Consider the following 21,250-nt stretch of genomic DNA (forward strand, 5'->3'; position numbering starts at 1 on the left):
TAATTGAAGAAAAATACTAAATTGAATTTAAATCTTTAACATACCTGAATTCCACTCAGTGATGCCACTCCCATGTAAAGGAACACTCCGTAGAGGACTGGCATTGGGATGTACTATACAGAACAGCATAGCAATAAAGTGTCAAAGAAAAAGAAGAGATGTGACATCCCCTTTCATAATCTTTCCACTGACCTGAAGGACAGGAGCGAGGAAGACTGAGAGTCCAGTCAGCACAAACACCAGAATGCCTGTCAGCCGTTGCTCTCTAGAAATAAGCCAATGTTCTTGTAATGCCATCAAATAGCAATTAAATCACAAGTTTTCCTTTCATTTTTGCGATTTACAGAGTTTTGAGATGAAATTTACAAATTGTACACATTATTAGCAATCTTCACCAAAAGAATGAATTGATTTAGCACTTTTCTTTGTGGCAGCATCAGGATAGTTTACCTGACACCAAGGAACTGTGGCTGCTCTCCAGGGGCGCTGCATTCACTCTCCATCTTCAGAGAGTCGATGTGGGCGATGGAGATAACAGTGGCGGCCACATACCAGGGCAAACCCATGAATGAACATACAGCCATCAGCACACCCACCCAGAACAAGTCCAAGTGGTACCCACAGCCTTTCTGCGGTACAAATAAAGGGAGGGTTTCAAAAAAACATCTATTCAATATTGTAATTGTGTGCAAAATATCTGGCTTGTACTGCTCCTCTAAATAATTGTGTCATTTTCCTCACATTCATTTTCTTTTGATAATAAAAGCTAAATGAATATAATTATATTTTTTGAATTCACTTGGATGCACAACATTGACCTATTTTAATTATTTGATAGCGAAACTGTAGGATACAGTCTGGGAAAAACAGGAAAACTGGTACGATGTGATCATCTTAATTTCCTCTAACACTGCTGCCACGGTATCCTAGTTTGTCATGGGTATTGAAAAACACGTTTCATGGGTGCAGCCACGGGAAAATGACGGGTTTTTTGTAGGACAGCAAGTCCTGTTAAATTTTAAAGTATTTGTTACTTGTAATACACTTCATTCCCTTTTATTAGCAGTGATCCAAGTCTAATACATTTCAAAATCATCACATGCTGTTTTCCCCATTTTACACTAACATTCAGCTGCAGGACCATAGCAGATTTTAGCTCCAGCTTATGGTTTACACCAGAAAACCTTATGGAGAGAAAGAAGTTAAGCTCCTTTCAGCATTTAATTTTCTTTTTTTTAATTAACAATATCATTACTATTTCAAGTAATGCAAACACTGTGTTAGCTTTCACAATATGGCTTTTTTATATAGTCAGTTAATAGTAGGATTGCTGTTTTAGTCCAGTTTAGCATAGGGGTTTAAAGTCAAAAGTCACATATGTTCTCTCTATTCTTAAAAAACGTATTTAAAAATATTTCTTAGGAGTATTAACCTATTATTTATATTCAAAACATGAAAACAAGAGTGCAGTCATTTCATTTCATACTCCTTTCATTCATTGTATCTGCAAAATAAACAAAAAAAAAAACTCATTGTTTGGTTATTATCAGGCATGTAAAGAAAATATCCTGGACAAAACTTATTTCACACAATTAAATATTCATATTTGCTAAATTTTGCAATAATAGAAGCCATCTTGACCATTTTAGCTCACATCTCAGATCTCAGCTGATCTCAGTGCCAGCTCAAATCCTTCCATATATTCTGTTGGCAGTCATACAGAGGACTTTTGGTCGACAGTTGGAGTTTGTTCACCTTTGTTTGCTTTGCTTCACAACCACCAAGCTCCTCCTTTTCAAGTTGTTTCTGCTTTGACTCCATGTCATGTTGGTCATAAAAGTGCAACAATGTCAAAATATAATTATGCTGCTAGATATATGCTATTATATCTTTTAAATGACAAATCTTTTTGACTAACTCAGTCACAACTAAAATACTGCCTTCACTTTGAAGCTTGTGATTGTAATGTTTTTTAGACCTTCAGCTTGTTTTCCTTGCGGTTGACGATGACTGCGCTGATCTGCTGGTCCATGAAGATCAGGATGGTGACGAGGAGAGCCGGAACAAAGCTAGCCAAGTACCACCACCAGGGGTTCTTGCCAAATGGAAGCACGAACCAACCACGGTCAGAACGAGTAGGCTGCATCACACAAATACATCCAATAATAGAAGGTAAACAAATATCAGATTTGCAGATGAAACACATTTACAGATACACAGACATGTAACCATTTTTTCTTCGCTGTAAGATTAAATCAGACTAAACTAAAATTTATTTTCCTTAGATTCAGAAGTTTTCCTACATTTCCTCAATACTTAGTAGAATTGACTTTTAAAATTGTATGACTTCGGTCAATTGTGTTGGGCCATGGATGGAGAAAAACATCTACAACTACACAAAAAAAGAGACTGGTAAAACTCTAAATCCCAGACTACATCTCATTAACCTACTTTTAGGAAGGGGGAGTCACAACTGGAATCCCTGTTACACCCGGTGTTGCCAAGTCTGCTTATCATAAGCGACTTTGGGCTTGTCACTTTCAAATCCTGTGAGTCGTGGGTTGCGATTTTTTGGGCTTGTTTTTGAACATGAAGTTGATTATTTGGGCTTGGCTTTCTTTCCGAGTAAAACCCCTTGATTATCTCCCAGCTTCCCACAGTAAAGCAAAACACGAGTGGTAGGTAGATTGTCGTTTTCACGCCCTCGTTTCCTGGTTATCGTGCCCGCCCGAGTTGACTTGGGTCAACCCAAGCAAGCTCACGCCAGAACCCAGATTGACAGGGAAATGAGTAATTGACAGCATGAGAATGAGTTGCAGTATGTGGGGAAAATATGGAAAAAATATAAAATATGTTTCTTTTCTTGAGTTCCAAGAATGTTTTTTGTTGACTGTATTTACTGTAATTTTGCTGTTACGTATGCAAAATGCACTTTTCTTTTGTTATTCAAAGTTATCAAAGAATTTAAGTTATTCAAAATTTTTATGGTAAAAGTGCTTAGCATAATTTGCTGTTGCTTATGTGTAATGCCATAACAAATGTATACATTTGTACTGTTTACAAATGACCTGTGGTTGGGTTGACCGTGGGGCTTTTTTTGGGCTTGTTGTCATTGAGCTGGTTGCTTGTTTCTCTTGCGAGATCTGACAACACTGGTTACACCATAGAGCAACAAGGAGAACACAGCCTTCAGCAGCATCTTGCTCTCTTACAACACTCAGCCAGTGAAGTCAGAACATTAACGTGCGTTGTCACCCCTTTTGTTGTTCTGGATGAAGCAAAGGGGGAGACAACGCACGTTAATGTCCTGACTTCGCTGACTGAGCAGGACTACTACTTTGAAACTTGTATCCAAAGTTGAGTGTGATCTGATGTTCGTGTTCGGGGAATATTTCTTTTAACTAGCTTCCATGTGTTTATTATGTTTGACAGCTGTTAGGTTAATGGGTAATTTCTTGCAGAACCAGGAACTCTGAAGGGAGCTGGTGAACTGTAAACACCTGCTGTCACTAGGCCGAAAAACTGTGTATGTACTAGTGACTGCTCGGGTTTGCATGGGGCTCAACAGTTATGTAGAAAAAACGTGCCTCAGAAAAAAAAAAAAAACATGCCCCCTGACGATGTCCTGGAATAAGATGACCTACGGGCTCTTAAACCGGATTTCTGCTCTAACTTTATCCCAAGGCTGTGACCTTATAAGGAGTTGTTTTTGTCAGGAAGTCTAGGGAGTTTCGACTATTCCAGGGAGCAACAGTTGCACTTGGCTTCGGGGCTACCTGTTATCACTTCCTCTCTCACGCCCTGGTTCATGCTTGCATAAAAGAACTGTGTTGTCTGTACTCTTTATCTTTGTTGGTTTCGTACAAGCTGACTGCGTTCAGTGGAGCGGAAAAGATCGCTGTATGCATACAATCTGTTAATGTACTTATTTCTGATCCAATACAGTGTGGCTGAATATAATTTAAATTCTCCTGTTATTGTTTTGCTAAGTCTTCCTTCCTGAATAAAAGATCAGGGAGAGGTGATGGGTTCCCTCCAACAGCGTTATCGTAATCGTAAACCAACCAAAAGTTGAGTTATGATCTGCTGTATATACATCCAGCATTCATGTCATGGGGGTAATAAAGACAAGCTGTCTTAAACCTTCCTTTCTGAGCTTGTGCAGAAAAAAGACCTGATCCAGACATTCCCCCAGAAGAGACTGTGTCTCTAATCATCCGGGAAGCAGAAGCTACTCCAAGCTCCTATGGACCTCCTGTTCATTAGAACAGTTCACTTAAGAGGTGGTGTCTGGGCAGAAAAAGTAGTGTAGCATAAAACAATGTAAATATTTTTCATTTAAATGCGCTTTTTTTTGTTGTCTTTTTTAACTACTGATTAATTGTTCATGTGCCCATGAAATCATCTGCTGAACATAAAAGTGCAATCCAATTTAGGTACCAAAATTAAACACACTTTGAATGGCACAGTTGAGCTGGGTCTGTATAACTTGGTATAATAATTCTGCTCTGACTGCTCTGACTTCTTTTACTCATTCATCTGTGCACCACCAAGTCATTGTACTGTGCCACAGCGCATTACATTGATGCCTGGAGGTGGAGTTTCAGCCACCACAGCTTCACCCATCAGTGGGTCAGTGGAAACACAACTATATAGAGAAGGACGGAATAGAGCGGTGCTGTGCTGCCTAAATGTAGCCAGTGGAAAAGGGGCATTGGCAACCCATGTTCAAGGACCTCACATAGCTTCTTCGTTGTTGTTTTCTGGCGGTTGGTATACAACGAGGTGGTGCATTACTGCCACCAGCCGGAATGTTGCTGACAGATGCGGCAGCCAGCAGGAATATAATCTCTATATCTAAATAATAAATGAGAAAATGCTTTGTGGTCCAGACAAAACACACTGGGTCCAGATTTGGACCGGAGACCGGGGTTTGGGGACCCCTGATCTAAGCCTTGAGACTAATTCATAGTTCCGGGGTTGTGATTTAAAGTTACGACAAAGTTAATTTCAATGAGTGGTGTAAACACAGATGGGCCATAACACATCGCCAGCATTCATAAACACATGAATATTTATATTAATGGTAGTTAAATGTACGTGTGTGGCTTTAAGGAGTTTAAATAAGTTATCTTTCCCTTTGATAACTGAGCTGTTACATCTTCACATCTTTGCATTTGTTAACCGTTAGTTCGCTATTTTGTGAGAGGCAATAAATGTTCCTTGCCACCATTTTCAGTAGTCCATTATTTTATTTCAAAATTATCCACAGTAGTGACTATTAAACAATGTTAAAAATCAATTGTCCAAAATGTTATTGATTTTTAACTTAGTAAATAATATTAAAAAAATTATTATTTGACTATTATAATGGTTGATGTTTAAGACAACATAAAAAATCAGTTGGGAGGAGGCCCAGGGGACACCCCAGGACACGCTGGAGGGACTATGTCTCTCGGCTGGCCTGGGTACGCCTTGGGCTCCTCCCGGGGGAGCTGGAGGAGGTGTCTGGGGAGAGGGACGTCTGGGTGTCTCTGCTGAATCTGCTGCCTCCGCGACCAAGTCCCGGATAAGCGGAAGACGACGATTACGAGTACGAGTAAAGATCAGCTGTCCAAAAGTATATGGTAATATAAAGTATTATAATTTTATTAAAATAATATTTCATTTACCAAACAGATTTGGATTGTGAACTGGTTGTTTGGACAAATACAAATTGCTGTTTTAATTAGTTTAAAAATAATTTTACCTCATTCTAAATTCTTCAAGACAAACCATCTTAAACATACCTATGCAAACTGAACTGTGATTTTATTGCATCATTTTATTGGTTATGGTTTATTCCCTGTTTCCCTTTTTAAAGTTTATTAGTTTTCTTTTAATTTTGATTGGTAGTTTTAGTTTAGTGGTACTAGCCTAGATAAGCAGTTTGTTTACTGAAATGTTTTAATTTGGAGTTGGATTATTTTTGTTGATAAATTCCTAGATTTTTTTGAAGAGAAGTTGTAATGTGTGCTATATATGTGTTCAGGGCTTGCTGTTAACCAAACGTCAGAGCATGAATGACCTCTTCTATCTATTGTTTTATAACACCATGCCATATTGGGCTGGTATTCATAGGATAATACCTGACAGACAGAAAGTTATTTGGCTAATAATTAGGTGGTGGCCTGATTTTATATTTTAACTTAATAAATGAGTGTGAATTATTAATTATAATTATCAATAGTTGCCAATAGCCAACCCAAACCTATTGTTGCAGAACAAAAACTTCTCACAATAGTTTGGTAGAATTTAAGCCCATTTCTCCTGACAGAACGTTTTTTGTAAGCACCTTGCTCACACATTCCTTCCCAGATCTTCCCACTAATTTTCTTTGTGACTATGATCAGGGCTTTTTGATACCTACTATATAACAATGACTTTGTTTTACTTCAGCTACTTTGTACATTACTATTTCTGGTTGTTTTCCTCATTGAGTGGACTTTCAGCCCATATCCATACAGAACTTGTTTCAATGCATAGAATTACACTCTCTTTATCCAGTATCTTCACAAGGTCCTTGCTTTAATCCATCACTGGTGCACACATTTCTCACAAAACACTCTCATCTCTGGAACACATAACCCATATCCTTCCTGAACACTATGATAGATGGACACTCCCTTGGTGTTTATATATATATGCATTCAAGAAATCTAAAGGGTATTAATGAGAGTTTTGTCATTATAGTATAAGAAGGTGGTTGGTACTCCTCTCGTGGTGCTTGTTTTTTCTTTTTTCTTTTTTCAGAGTGGAAAATTCCTAAAATGACAAGACCCTAGAAGTTGATCAAATCTTTTTAAAATCTATCATTCCTTCCAGCCTTCCACATTTTCAAGAATATAAATGCAAAACATTACATATGGTACAAACATGCACATATTGCAACTCATAGTTTAGTGAGAAATAAATACCTTGAACTCTGTTGGAACGATTAGTTTGGGTGTGTCTAAACCCATCAACATATCCAGACCCACAAAGGACATGATTGACATGAAGATGGCAAAATCACTGATAAGCTTCCTCATCTACAAGTCCATCAGCATGAGAACACACAAACACACAGACCAGGGCAAGAGGAAGACAAACACGAAAGGGTAACATTGAGTATGGGCGAAATGTGCCCAGGAAAAGTGGGAACATGAGAATTCAGACAGAGAAAGAAAAACAAAAGTGATACACTCTGTACAAGAATTTGTATAATAATAAATTAAAGCTACAGTAGGGAGTTCTGAGAAAACCCTCCCCCATCCCCTTGGTCTCTGCTGCACTACAGCCCTCCCTTCTGAAAGGAGAGAGGTGCGCATGGTCCGCACCAAGTCACGAAAATCCAGAGGTGCACGACCAGGCTCCGCCACAGCGCACTGGGCCCTCGCGCAGGGGCAAGGACAGCGCGATTGCATCACTGTTGGCGCGCGCACCTCCCGCACCCTGTTCAATGCATGAAGTATAAACCTAGCCTTTTTCTGCAAATGGCAATAGGACCACTGGGAGGAGCCAGAGAAGCTTACATTTTTCAAAGATTGTCTGGCTCATATTTTACTGTAAGGACATAGTAACCATTCTAATAAATATGTAAAAGATACATTTTTACAAATGTTACCTACTGCAGCTTTAATGTGAAAACAACTGATTAGAATTCTACAAATCATTCATTATTAGGGAAAGAGGTGCAACTAGCAGTAACAAAGACATAGGAACGATGGAAGATGAAATGCTCAATGGAACATTGGACCTTCAGCTCTGTTGGTATGTGCAATTTGGGGGTATCCAGCTCCAGAAGACCATCCAAGCCACAGAAAACCATGATGGAGATGATGATGGCAAAATCACTAATCAGGGAACGAAGCTAGAGTGCATGCAGGGAGAACATGGGATGAGTGAACAAGGAAGACATTGTAGTTGTGTCTGGGGGTGGGAGTTTGGACAACAGATGTTAAAACTCCAAATAGTGATCTAGTACCTTAAATGAAAAAGCTGGTAATATTTTACTTATCTGAAACCATCATGCTTTCAGAAATGTACATATTTCCTATTTCTTTAGCATACAATGATTCAAAAGTGTGCACACCCCAATTGAAAAATAAGACCTGTGAAGAATGAGACCATGATAAATTATTTCTAAACGTTTTTAATTTCTATTGTGAGATATATGTTGTACAATTCGAAAGAAAAATAAACAAATCTGTGGGTGGAAATGCATTTAGTCAAGTCAAGTTTATTTATATAGCGGTTTTCAGCAACAAGGCACTGAAGGCGATGTACATAAGGAAAAACATCACAATGATACAGAAAATCAAACCGAGGTAATAAAAAAAAAAAAAAGAGAATATAATGATGGATAAGAAAACGAAAGGAAAATTGGACTGAAAACTTAACTAAACACATTCAAAGGCCACTCTAAACAAATAAGTTTTTTATCTTGATTTAAAGCAACTTAGGGTTTCAGTGCTTTTACAGTTTTCAGGGAGTTTATTCCAAATTAGTGGAGCATACGAACTAAAAGTTGCTTCTCCATGTTTGGTTCTGGTTCTGGGTATGCAGAGTAGATTTGAGCCAGAAGACCTGAGAGGTCTGGGTGGTTGATACACTGACAACAAGTCTGTAATGTATTTTGGTGCTAAGCCATTCAGTGATTTATAGACTGTATAGACTGTAACAGTATTTTAAAGTCTATTCTCTGAGCTACAGGGAGCCAGTGTAGGGACTTTAGAACCGGGGTGATGTGCTCCACTTTTTTAGTTCTAGTGAGGACGCGGGCAACAGCATTCTGGGTCAACTGCAACTGTCTGATCGACTTTTTAGGCAGACCTGTGAAGACACCGTTGCAGTAATCAATTCTACTAAAGATGAACGCATGAATTTATTTTTCAAGGTCCTACTGAGACATTAGTCCTTTAATCCTGGAGATGTTCTTTAGGTGATAGAAGGCTGACCTTGTTACTGTCTTTATGTGCCTCTGAAGGTTCAGGTCTGAGTCCATCACTACACCCAGATTTTGAGCCTGATTGTTGGTTTCTAGCTGTATTAACTGAAGCTGTGTGCTAACTTTTAAACTCTCTTCCTTTGGTCCAAAGATTATTACTTCAGTTTTGTTTTGATTCAGCTGAAGAAGGTTTTGGCACATCCATGCATTGATTTCTTCTAAGCATTTACTCAGCGCTTGAATGGGTTCATAGTCACCTGGTGACATTGTAACGTATAGCTGTGTGTCGTCTGCATAGTTATAACTTACGTTGTTGTTTATTAAAATATGAGTTAGGGGGAGCATGTAGATATTGAATAGGAGGGGCCCTAAGACGGACCCTTGGGGAACGCCACATGTGATTTTTGTGGTCTCTGATGTAAAGTTACCTACTGACACAAAAAAGTCCCTGTCCTTTAAGTAGGTTTTAAACCAATTGAGTGCTGTACCAGAAAGGCCGACCCAGTTTTCCAGGCGCTCTAATAAAATGGAGTGATCAATAGTGTCGAATGCTGCACTAAGGTCCAATAATACCAGCACTGTGGTTCTTCCACAGTCTGCATTTATACAGATGTCATTGAACACCTTGACAAGAGCAGTCTCTGTACTGTAGTGAGCATGGAAGCCTGACTGGAAGACATCAAAGCGATTGGTCATTGTTAGGAAGTTGTGTAACTGTTGAAACACAGCTTTTTTTCATAATCTTACTGATGTAAAGGACTTTAGTAAATAATGTTGTTTTTAATAGAGCTATAGAAGTTTACATGAACATGCATAACCAAAAAAGCACTTTACCCACAGTGAAATATGGTGGAGGCAGCATTGTGCATCATGCTGTGGGCCTACTTTTTTCCAATGGTTTTGAGGATTTTTGTCAAAATCAGACATTATTAACAGTTCCATAAAAACAATCAGTTTTGATCCTAAAAAGCAATTTCATTTTCAGCAATGAGTTCAAATATACATTTAGATCAACAAAAGAATGGCCTAATAACGTATCTAAAGGCCTAGCTAGACGGCAGAACTAAATCTTACACATCTGTGGGGCCCCCAATCCAGAGGGAGCAATTACTGGAAAACAGGATTTATGTTGCTTTAAAAGCAGAAAAGGTTTTAAAATGATTTATCATGTCCTCATTATTTAAATCACAAAACCCTGATATTTGCAGTGGGGTGTGTACAGTTTTTACATCCACTATAGGAATAAAACTTACATTTGACTTAATACTTGACTTAATATTAACTCAAAAAGAGAAGACGTTTTACCTTACAATGGGAGAAGCTGTTAATTGCTTTGAAAGATCAGTGTGAATGAAAATTAGGACAGATACTTATGTTCAGATACTTATGAGGAATCCCAAAAGCTTTATCCTTTAAACTGAACAACTAAAATGTTTCGAGGATTGCAGCATTTCTCATGCGGGTACATTGTATTGGACTGAAGGGGTTCCATGCGTATTAAAATTGGAAAACCAGGACATTTTTCAACTAACTGTATTCCATCAAGTAGGTCTTACCTTTGTAGGGAAGTAGCGGCTGAACTTGAACTTTTTCAAAGAAAAAGTCATGGAGTAGGTGCCAATGAAGAGGATGAAGGACATTAGGGCCAGGTCAGGAACATACTTACAGGAGCTCCCCACCAATGTACCACCATACTTCACACATTCTTTCTTACTCAGCTGACTCCAGTCCAGGTCTGTCAAGTTAAACTAGGATCCGAGAAGGAGAACAGGAGAAAAGGGGAGGTCGGAGAAATGGGGAATGTAGGCATAGATTGGGGAGGATTAAGGATTCAGAGGAAACCAAAGGGAGGCCAGGGAATTGGAGAAGAAGGCAAACAGAAGACAGAAAAAAAACAGGCGATAACAGAAGAAAAAATAGTACAGAACAAAAAACAAAATGGCCTATATCTGTCAATCAACTCTGAATTGCTTTCTGGACTCACTATAAAAGCTCATCTTGGAAATTTAAATTTCTGACCTAATCTCATGTCATAACACAACAAAAGTCATTGTAACTGTAATAATGAATGTCACTTAGAGAAGCTTTTTCTATATGCAATATGTTGTTTTTTTTTTGTTTTTTTTGCTGATAGAGTGGTACTACCTAACTAGGTCAGAAATAGGACTTCTAAATCTCATAGACCCTGTTTCAGTTTAATGTGTTTTATTTGAAGGCAATGGTTTATGGTTTGACAAAAAGAAAAAATGTTTTTAGATCTCAGGGACAAATATAGTTTGAGATTTAAAAAAAATCAAGAGGTTGATCAAATGTTTTTATTGCTTAATATGGCTTGAAAAAGGCAGAGTTTATATCCACTAAAATTTCATGCCATACCATTATTATAGTCTAAAGTCTTCCATAATATCTCAAATAAGATATCATGGAAAGTGTTGGTATGAAAGACTTGTCTCCTTTTGTGCATTGCAAAAAGCAGAGCACTGCTTGTCAGCTGTTTGAAAGAAGGCTCCAACACATTCTAATTTCCCCTCGGGGATCAATAAAGTATCTTTGAATTTGAATTGAATTTGAATTGAATTTCTCTCACTTACCAAAAAAGAAAAACTTTGCCACTTTAAAATACGGACAGTCACTGTATGGAAACTAAAAGAGTGCCGCCTATTACTCTTATTAGGTAGAGCTTTTCTCAAACTATAGTTGGCAAATTATAAGCAGCATGTCTGTAAAGCAGCTGGCTACAGGCAGTCTCCCCAAGGGGATTGCCACACTGATTAAACAGCTGTCAGCTTGCTCTCCATATAAGTTGCAAAATGTCAAACGTGTAAATTTCAGGTTTAATTGAGGACTACTATTAAATCTATTGTGTTTATTCTATATGTTTTGTTTAGGTCTAGCTGATAATAAATAGTTGTACATGTGATTATTCCAACTGTAATAAGCAATGTTATATTATTAGTTTAGCAACAGTATGAATAATTGTCGCATTTCTGTTTAATAAAAAGCAATCAGATCATGTTTGTCTGAAATCTTTGTGGTAATACCATGATACTGTGAAACTATGGTAGTTTTAGAATCTCATGTTTTGTACAAGAGAATACGTACATCATTTACAGATCAAAAAAACCAAAACCTTTAAGATGATAAAGTGGTCCCCCTTTGTTTTAACAGATATAACAGAGTAAACCAAAAGTGATGCAAATGTTACAAATTTGTACCGTTGGTCACTTACCAGCAGAGTCATGTTATCATCTGACATAGGAGCTGAAACATTTAAACCCAGAGCAGATGCTGAAGAAGTGAAAACAGAATTTCTTTTAGGTTTGATGATTTAATCTTATTTTATCAACATATTGTAAGAGTGCCTTATCAGTCCTTATTACATGGTCTACTTAGGAGTGGTACTTACATTTTCAGACAGCATCCAAAAATGAAGCAAACAAAGAAAGTATATAAACAATACATACTGAGTAAAAAAAATAAAGTTCTCATTTCAACCACATTAAATATCTCCTCCCCTAAAACTGAAGTTGAAAATTATATACAGCTGAAACCAGAAGTTTAGAAAACCGGATAAAACACACACAACCTCTCTTCTCACTGTCTGACATTAAATCAGAGTAAGGTTTTCCTGTTTATTCAGAAACTAGAAGCTCACAGTCTTATAAACTTTGCGATGTTTTTGTCAAATATTTTTGGTATCCTTCCACAAGCTTCTCACAATTCCTCCTGACATAAGTGGTATAACTGGGTCAAGTTTGTAGGCCACCATAAACATAAACACCTATTTAGCTGTGCTCACATATTTTCTTTGGGACTGAGATCAATGCTTTGCGGTGGCCTTTGCATAACATTGCCTTTTTTGTCTTTAAGCCACTAATGTAACTAATCTGGTAGTAAGTTTGGGTCATTGTTGATTTGGAACACCCATTTGTGCCCAAGCTTCAACTTCATGGTGTCAGAGTCTGTGTGTGTGTGTGTGTGTGTGTGTGTATATGCTGGTGTGTGTGTGTGTATGGTGTACTTGTATTCATGACCTCAGTGTTTCTCAGTTGGTGTTGGAGGTTCTCAGGTGCGCTGGATGACAGGTGCGACCTATCTGATGATTGCATGGAGGAGTACTTAAGCGGGAGGCTGCCAGCACTTCGACGCCAGAGTGTTTGCTAAGACTCTGAATCTCTCTACCCCTGGTGTTTCAAGCAACAGCAATTTAGTAAGCCATTTTCTCAGATCTCTTTAATCAGTCATTTATTGTCCGTTTATACACCAGTCCCTTCTCCTTTCTTCCCATACAGTTGGTGTTTCCAGTTCTTGTCCCTGATTACTTTGCTGACAATAAAGATACATTCAACTTTACTTCAGAGTGTTTTCTATATGTGGGTCAGATCTTTCTCAAGAAAAATGACAGAACACTCTGGCCAACAAGACCCTGCAGAAACACTCCGAAGAATTCTTTCAGAACATGCTAATCAAATTCATTCTCATGATTCTTCTCTCCGTTTTCTTACAGAACAGCAGCGTCAGACAAACCAACAGTTAGAACAGATTACCTCCATGCTACAACAGACCCTAAATACCCAATCCACCACACAGTTAGATGGCGCTGCTACATCTCCGGTAACTCCACAGCTTCCTCACTCTCGTGACGTCATTTCCCCTAACCCAGAAACATTCTCTGGAGAGGTGGGTAATTGTAGGGAATTTTTACTCCAATGTGCATTAGTTTTCAACCGATCTCCACGTTCCTTCCCGCATGATGATGTTAAAATTTCGTACATCATTGGTTTTTTGACTGGCAAGGCTTTGCAATGCGCCGATGCCCGTTTTTCAGTTTCCAGTCATTTTGGTTGTACCTTTGAAGAATTTATTTCAGAATTTAAGCAAACGTTTTCCCCTGAATTAGATAAGACAGGTATAGGACAGCAGCTGCGGGCATTAAAGCAGCACAATAGACCCCTCACTAAGTTTTTGATAGAATTTCATACTTTGGCAGCTGCTTCTGGTTGAAACGATAGTGCTTTAAAATCTGCATTTTTTCACGCCCTAGACGAAGTTCTAAAAGATGAGTTAGCTCTGGTTGATGAACCTCCCACAATGGATGAAGTAATTTCCTTGGCCACAAGAGTGGATAACAGAATAAGAGAAAGAAGGAGAACCAGAGCAGAAAGATCTGTTTATAGACCACAGTTGCAGTCTAGTTTTTCACCCGTTGCTAAATCTCTCCAGCCTTTAGCTACCGGGTCAGAATCCATGCTGATAGGACACACACGATGGACTCCGGAAGAGAGACAAAGACACAGACAAGCCAAGCAGTGCTTTTACTGTGGTTCTCCTGAACTGTGGTTCTCCTGATCATTTTGTAGCTAACTATCCTGTTTGTCCCGGGCAGCCAAAAGACAGGGTCCGCTAACCATGAATGGGGGATGTGATTTAAATAGCAAAGCCCCTAGACTCAGCCTGCCAACAACAATCATAGTTAATCAACAAGCTTTGACTATGTCCGCTTTGGTAGATTCCGGCAGTGAACATAATTTAATTGATTCTGGATTAGTAAGCAAGGCTGGAATTGAAGTGGAACCACTTACTTCCCCACGATCTGTTTTAGCTCTTGATGGACAGGTTTTACAGCGAATTACTCATCAGACTAAGCCTCTTGACCTTTTGTTATCAGGAAACCATAGGGAGAAGATATCTTTTTTCGTATTTCCAGTATCACAGGGCTCCTTGGTTTTAGGTAACCCCTGGTTGCGAAAACATAATCCTCATCTAGATTGGTCTGAGGGTTGCGTTGAATCCTGGTCCACTAGTTGCCACTCATCTTGCCTCCAATCAGCGTTCACTCCGAGTTTTTCTGAACAGGGTAATGAGGAAGATGAGGTCATTGACTTAACTCATGTACAATCAGAATATCATGATCTCAAGAGAGTCTTTAGTAAAAACAAGGCTTTGTCCTTACCACCTCACAGCCCTTATGACTGCGCTATCGACCTACTCCCCGGTGCCCCCCTACCCTCTTGCAGACTATATAACATATCTCGTCCCGAACAGAAGTCCATGGAGAATTATATTAGTGAGTCTTTATCTGCAGGAATAATTCCGCCATCTTCTTCACCTCTTGGGGCCAGACTTTTTTTTGTAGGGAAGAAGGATGGGTCGGTAAGACCCTGCATTGACCATAGGGGCCTAAATCAGATCACTGTCAAGAACAAGTACCCTCTTCCACAACTTTCCTCAGCTTTTGAGCCTGTTCATGGTGCAATAGTGTTTTCCAAATTAGATCTGAGAAATGCTTACCATCTTGTTAGGATCCGCCAGGGGGATGAGTGGAAGACGGCCTTCAAGATTCCACTCGGTCACTTTGAATACCTGGTCATGCATTTTGGTCTCTGCAATGCTCCTGCTGTTTTCCAGGCTCTTGTTAATGACGTGTTTAGAGATTTTCCGAACATTTTTGTTTTTGTGTATCTGGACGACATTTTGATTTATTCAAAGGACATTGAGGAGCATCGTCGCCATGTTCGTCAGGTACTTCGACGTCTTCTGGAAAAGCCTTTTTGTGAAAGGTGAAAAGTGTGAGTTCCACCAAAACTCTCACCTTTTTGGGATACATTCTTGAGGGTGGACAGGTACGATCTGACCCCGAGAAGATTAATGCAGTCCTGGAGTGGCCTGTACCAGACAACCGTAAAACATTACATCAGTTCCTTGGATTTGCAAACTTTTACAGATGTTTCATAAAAGATTACAGTCAGACAGCTGCACCCCTTACTGCCTTAACCTCTTCTAAGGTTCCATTTTCCTGGCCACCTGAGGCCGAAGAAGCGTTTCAGGCACAAAAAAGGAAGTTCTCTCAGGCTCCCATCTTAATTCAACCTGACACATCGAAACTGTTTATTTTAGAGGTTGATGTCTCTGATATTGGGGTTGGAGCATTGTTGTCGCAGAATTCTGAGGATGGGAAACTACATCCTTGTGCCTTCTTTTCACGTAGACTGAACAACGCAGAAAGAAATTATGACCTCGGAGATAGAGAGTTATTAGCCATTAAATTAGCTCTCGAAGAATGGAGCCACTGGGTTGAGGGAGCTGAACATCCCGTTCAAGTCTGGATGGACCATAAAAACTTGGCTTACATATAGTCAGCTAAGAGATTGAACCCACGTCAGTCCCGGTGGTCTTTGTTCTTTTCACGTTTTGATCTATATATTTCTTTCAGACCTGGACCTAAGAACACTAAACCTGTTGCCCTTTCCAGACAGTTTGCTGTTGATGACTCAGTAAAGGAGCCAGCTCCCATTCTACTCCCCAGTTGGACGGTAGGGGCACTCAGATGGGAGATGGAAGACATTATCCTCAGAGCTCAACAACAGGAACCCGACCCTGGCACAGGACCACCCAATTGCACTTATGTCCCACTTAAGACTTGTTCGTTCCAGGCTCAGTGATTGGTTGCACACAGCTAAGTTTTCTGCTCATCCCGGAGTCAGCAGAACCATAGCTCTCATACAGAGAAGGTTTGGTGGCCTTCAGTTCATAAGGACGTTAAGGACATTGTTCAGGCCTGTACCCGGTGAGAACCCACGCATGCACGGGGAGAACATGCAAACTCCATGCAGAAAGACCCCTGGCTGGGAATTGAACCCAGGACCTTCTTGCTGCAAGGCAACAGTGCTACCAACTGCGCCACCAAAATCAAAATCCTACTCATCAAATCTGATTATCAATGCAGTCACCAGATTTAATCCCCAGGCAATAGACGTTTTACTTGTATTTGTAAAGCGTTTCAGTCTTTTCTTCTTTACATTAGCAGATGGGTGTTTCATTCATGGTTATGCAGCACGAACATGATGCTTTAAAGCCATGCCTCCAGGAGGTGTTCCCTTCAGCAGAGCAAAAGCAGGTTTATGGAAATGCAACACACAATGTCCAGAGGGGTCCGGAGCCATGTGGATCTGTTCCGGGCTGGCCAAACCGAGCCAGTGGAAAAGGTGCATTTGAGGTGTTGCTTTACAACACATCCTAAGGTGTGCCTTCATTTAATTAAAATGGTGGTAATTAACCTGTCAGAAGGTTTGAAAATCTATTATATCATCATCTGGGCTTTCTCAACTTGTTTAAAGGCTTAGTAATATTTTGCCTTAAAATGTCTGATTTTAAAGAATGTTATAAAACAATATTAGAAACAAATTATTTCATTATTCTGACATAGCGAATAGAAATAAATGTGTTAATCCTAACTGACCTAAAAGGAGGAATAGTCAGACAGTGAGAATAACCAAGTTGTATGTTTTTCTATGCAGTTCATAAACATTAGTTTTGAACCATATATACAGAATCCAACTTGTTTTAACTGTTGATGCATTCATATTTTAGTTCACATTGACCGTCAATTGGAACCAAATTTTGTCACACTTTACATTCCTTACATGCTTGTAGAGCTCTCTAAAACATATGATTCAAGTAAAAAACCAAATGTAGATGGTTTGAAGTCCTACCCTGGTCCGGAGCCACACATTCACACTTATAGGATGTAATGTAATCTGGCTTGAAGCCCCGGTTGATTGGGTAATACTTAAAGCCTCCAACCTGTGGAAAAGAAAACAGGTTGCTTCATGTCTAACAAATCTTGTGTGTTCATAATGAAGATATCTACAAATACTCACCATCTTCTTAATAGCATCTGAGATAAAGATGAAGGAGATGAGGCTAGAGAAACCCTCCTCTGTAAAGCGGGTCATGTATTTGATGATGTAGCTGGCATCTGAAACAACCAGCATAAAGCACTGCAGACACGAGTGCAGACCGATCCATAAACGGAGCTCCATGTAGTCTATGCTGTTGTTCCTGTGAGGTCAGCCATTTAAAGCAAAAGTAAGGTAACCATCTTATTGCCAAGGTATTATTTAGCATTATTAATTACTCAGACAGTAGGACTACACGTTGTTTCCACAGGATATTCACTGATATGGCTTTATTGGCTAATACCAACTTCCAATTTTCTTAAGTCTCACCATCTGGTTCTGACTTTCTTTCTAGAGGACTTTAATAAATTCCAAACAAAAATTTAATGTACCAAATACTGACCATGATCTATTTTTTTTATCGTAAAATAAAATACATGAAAGAACAAACCATGCATTTGCAAACCAAATATTTAGAGTATTCACTTTCAGTTTAACTCTTTTTCTTTTCTTTTTTTTACTTTTAACGTTTTAGACTGGCTGATTTCAATCACTGATCAAATGATTGGTCTATTGGTCTAGTTTCCACCTATTCCCAAAATATAGCCACTAGTTGTTGTGTTTCTTACTTTTGAAATCAACTTTTAGTTTAGATTCAGGAGACAGATGTCCTCAATTGCCTTTTGATCAGGCTTAAAACTTTTTTTTTGTCAATAAAACTGTCACTGCCTAGAAAATGTATTAACATTACTGCAGATCTAAAAAAGGGCAAAATTGTAAATTTTCCATATTTTTTAGGTTGATTGTTTTCCATTTTGTTGGTGTAGAAAATACATATGTGTTTATTCCCAGCAACAAAAATGAGAACCTTTTTCAAAAGGCCTTCCTGTATTTAGCCAAATAGGGCTAAATAAATAGGGCTGACTAGTCAGTTTTGGAGCACAAAGTTGCTGGATGTTTGTGGATGTACAGGTCCTTCTCAAAATATTAGCATATTGTGATAAAGTTCATTATTTTCCATAATGTCATGATGAAAATTTAACATTCATATATTTTAGATTCATTGCACACTAACTGAAATATTTCAGGTCTTTTATTGTCTTAATACGGATGATTTTGGCATACAGCTCATGAAAACCCAAAATTCCTATCTCACAAAATTAGCATATCATCAAAAGGGTCTCTAAACAAGCTATGAACCTAATCATCTGAATCAACGAGTTAACTCTAAACACCTGCAAAAGATTCCTGAGGCCTTTAAAACTCCCAGCCTGGTTCATCACTCAAAACCCCAATCATGGGTAAGACTGCCGACCTGACTGCTGTCCAGAAGGCCACTATTGACACCCTCATGCAAGAGGGTAAGACACAGAAAGAAATTTCTGAATGAATTTTGGGTTTTCATGAGCTGTATGCCACAATCATCCATATTAAGACAATAAAAGACCTGAAATATTTCAGTTAGTGTGCAATGAATCTAAAATATATGAATGTTAAATTTTCATCATGACATTATGGAAAATAATGAACTTTATCACAATATGCTAATATTTTGAGAAGGACCTGTATTGTCAGGATCTGGGTTTTGTTTATGTTTTTGTGCTTGCTACATGTGCTCATTTTCAGACAGTGCTGGAGCTCTCAGGTGTGCTGGGTGACAAGTGCGACTTATTTCCACTGATTACTCTGAGGAGTACTCAAGCAGGAGGCTGCCAACACTTCGATGCCAGAGTGTTTGCCACCAGTGGTACAAGCTTGAGCCAAACACTAAGTTTATGCGTCGTTCTTCGACTTCATGTAACTTTGTCTTTGCTCCTTTTGCAGATTTAGAAAGCCTAAGCTTTGATCAATGTCACTGTGTACTGACTACGTCTCCGGAAGTTACTCTGGATGATCAAGCCTATCTACCCTCTGTGGAATTCATATCCTATCTCCTGTCTTCGTTTGGATTCGCGTCAAGCTGGCAGTTTCCTGCTCCTGTTGTCTCCTGGACCAAGCCGTAAGCGTAACCTGTCCACTCTCCAACATAAGCATCTGCACACCAAACTCATTCCTGTCCGCTCCGAGCTCACACAGAACAGCACCCAAGGGTTAACTGACACAAATGGCACTATTTTCCCTGCGTTTTGGTTTGGTTACGTGAAATAGAGAAGTTTATGGCTCTTTCCCTTGATTTGGGCATCCTTAAGTTGCTGTTAGATTTCCCTTCTGGTTTGCCTAATTTTTACCTTACATACCTTTGGAGCTAAATTGGGGCCATAAAGTTTGTTCAAACGAAAAAAATGTGAACCTGAAAAATAAAAGTTTATTCAAAGGAAAAACATTTGAACCTGAAATATTATTTTGAACCTCTCCCCAAAAAATGTGAAAACTGGAAAAAAGATTTGCAACTAAAAAAAAAAACTGCTGTGAAACTGGAAAAAACATGTTCAAAACTACTTTTCAGATTCAAGTTTTTTTTTCGAACTTGCAGATGTTTTTTTCGGCTTCAAACTTTTGGCCCTGTTTTGGCGTGGGGGGCGGGGCCTCAGATCACAGGTTGCGGAATCATGACTGACAGCTCAACGCAGCAGCTGAACAACATATTCTCAGCTGTTGCATTCAGGGACCGTGGGAACTGGAAATATCTGTAATACATCATCAATATTCTATATATATATATGTGATTGGTTTTGAATGATAACATACTACACGATGCACATCTCAGAGGAGAAAATATGATCTTGACAGATTTCCACAGCATTTTAAGTCCGTGCTGGAGATTTCCCATGCTCTCAACATAAAGCAAATGAATCGCTAAGCAGCGGGAATGAAACCAGATGCAAAACGAGCCGGTATTTTCCGAATACCCCTGCATAATTAAGCCTGGACTTTTTGTCTGATCTCCGCTCTTCATTGTCAGCTCAACTGGCCGCCCTGCAGTGCTTGTTTATGTGTTACAGATAAGCTGTTCGCCAGCGCGCAGCAGAGCTGATCTGCCTGACTGGAGCAGAGGAGAGTCCGAAGCTACCGCACCCTGTTGGCGGTCAGACCTCTCGGGTGTCTCTCCAGTCCCTGGTTCCCAGAGGCGATCAGACTCTATCTAACACTGACTCTTAAAGGAAGGACTCTCCAACAGTTTCTAACTTTCAGCTCCTTTAATCTAAATTAGGCAGAGGAATGATTACAGAGATCAGTGCTGAGGTTCCCGTCTCGGACCGTCGCAGTTTGTAAAAGGATGACAAAGAGCCCCGAAAGAAGGTCACGTAGTTTTATATCTGGCACTCGATTGCAATGGATGTTTCCTCCCTCAGTGATTATCAGTAGACTATGTGTCACCATTGTGGTGTTTATCTGTTAGATTGTGTAGTAGCGGGTGTCCATCCTTAATCTAAGTGTGCTGCTGCATTCTAATCAAACCAGTTACAGCCTGCTCCACCATCAAACCCAGTGCCCCAGCCACAGGTCATTCATGACAAACCTTGGGCCATTTATCCTTGTAATGTGTGTCGATGAGCATTCTTGTCCTATTCTAACAAAAAGGAAACATTAGAACTTATGCTTTATATCATTATGGTATAAGTGGGAAAAACTGCTATGAATCATATAAATAAAGGTTATCCCT

At 39.2% G+C, this 21,250-nt stretch overlaps 1 protein-coding gene across 1 annotated transcript in view; it reads right to left on the reverse strand.

Moving 5' to 3' along the window:
• Window positions 1–21,250, reverse strand: part of slc4a5b (solute carrier family 4 member 5b) — an 84,966-nt gene that overhangs the window by 26,773 nt on the left and 36,943 nt on the right. The window contains exons 15-23 of the mRNA XM_047372925.1: window positions 17,629–17,809; window positions 17,461–17,551; window positions 12,198–12,256; window positions 10,525–10,716; window positions 7,778–7,891; window positions 1,979–2,140; window positions 451–629; window positions 193–265; window positions 45–113 (exon numbers count right to left, since the gene is read on the reverse strand). Coding sequence (XP_047228881.1) covers window positions 45–113; window positions 193–265; window positions 451–629; window positions 1,979–2,140; window positions 7,778–7,891; window positions 10,525–10,716; window positions 12,198–12,256; window positions 17,461–17,551; window positions 17,629–17,809 — 1,120 coding nt within the window. The remainder of the gene's footprint in view (window positions 1–44; window positions 114–192; window positions 266–450; window positions 630–1,978; window positions 2,141–7,777; window positions 7,892–10,524; window positions 10,717–12,197; window positions 12,257–17,460; window positions 17,552–17,628; window positions 17,810–21,250) is intronic.

Source organism: Girardinichthys multiradiatus, chromosome 8, assembly GCF_021462225.1.
Source record: "Girardinichthys multiradiatus isolate DD_20200921_A chromosome 8, DD_fGirMul_XY1, whole genome shotgun sequence".
Lineage (NCBI taxonomy): Eukaryota > Metazoa > Chordata > Actinopteri > Cyprinodontiformes > Goodeidae > Girardinichthys > Girardinichthys multiradiatus.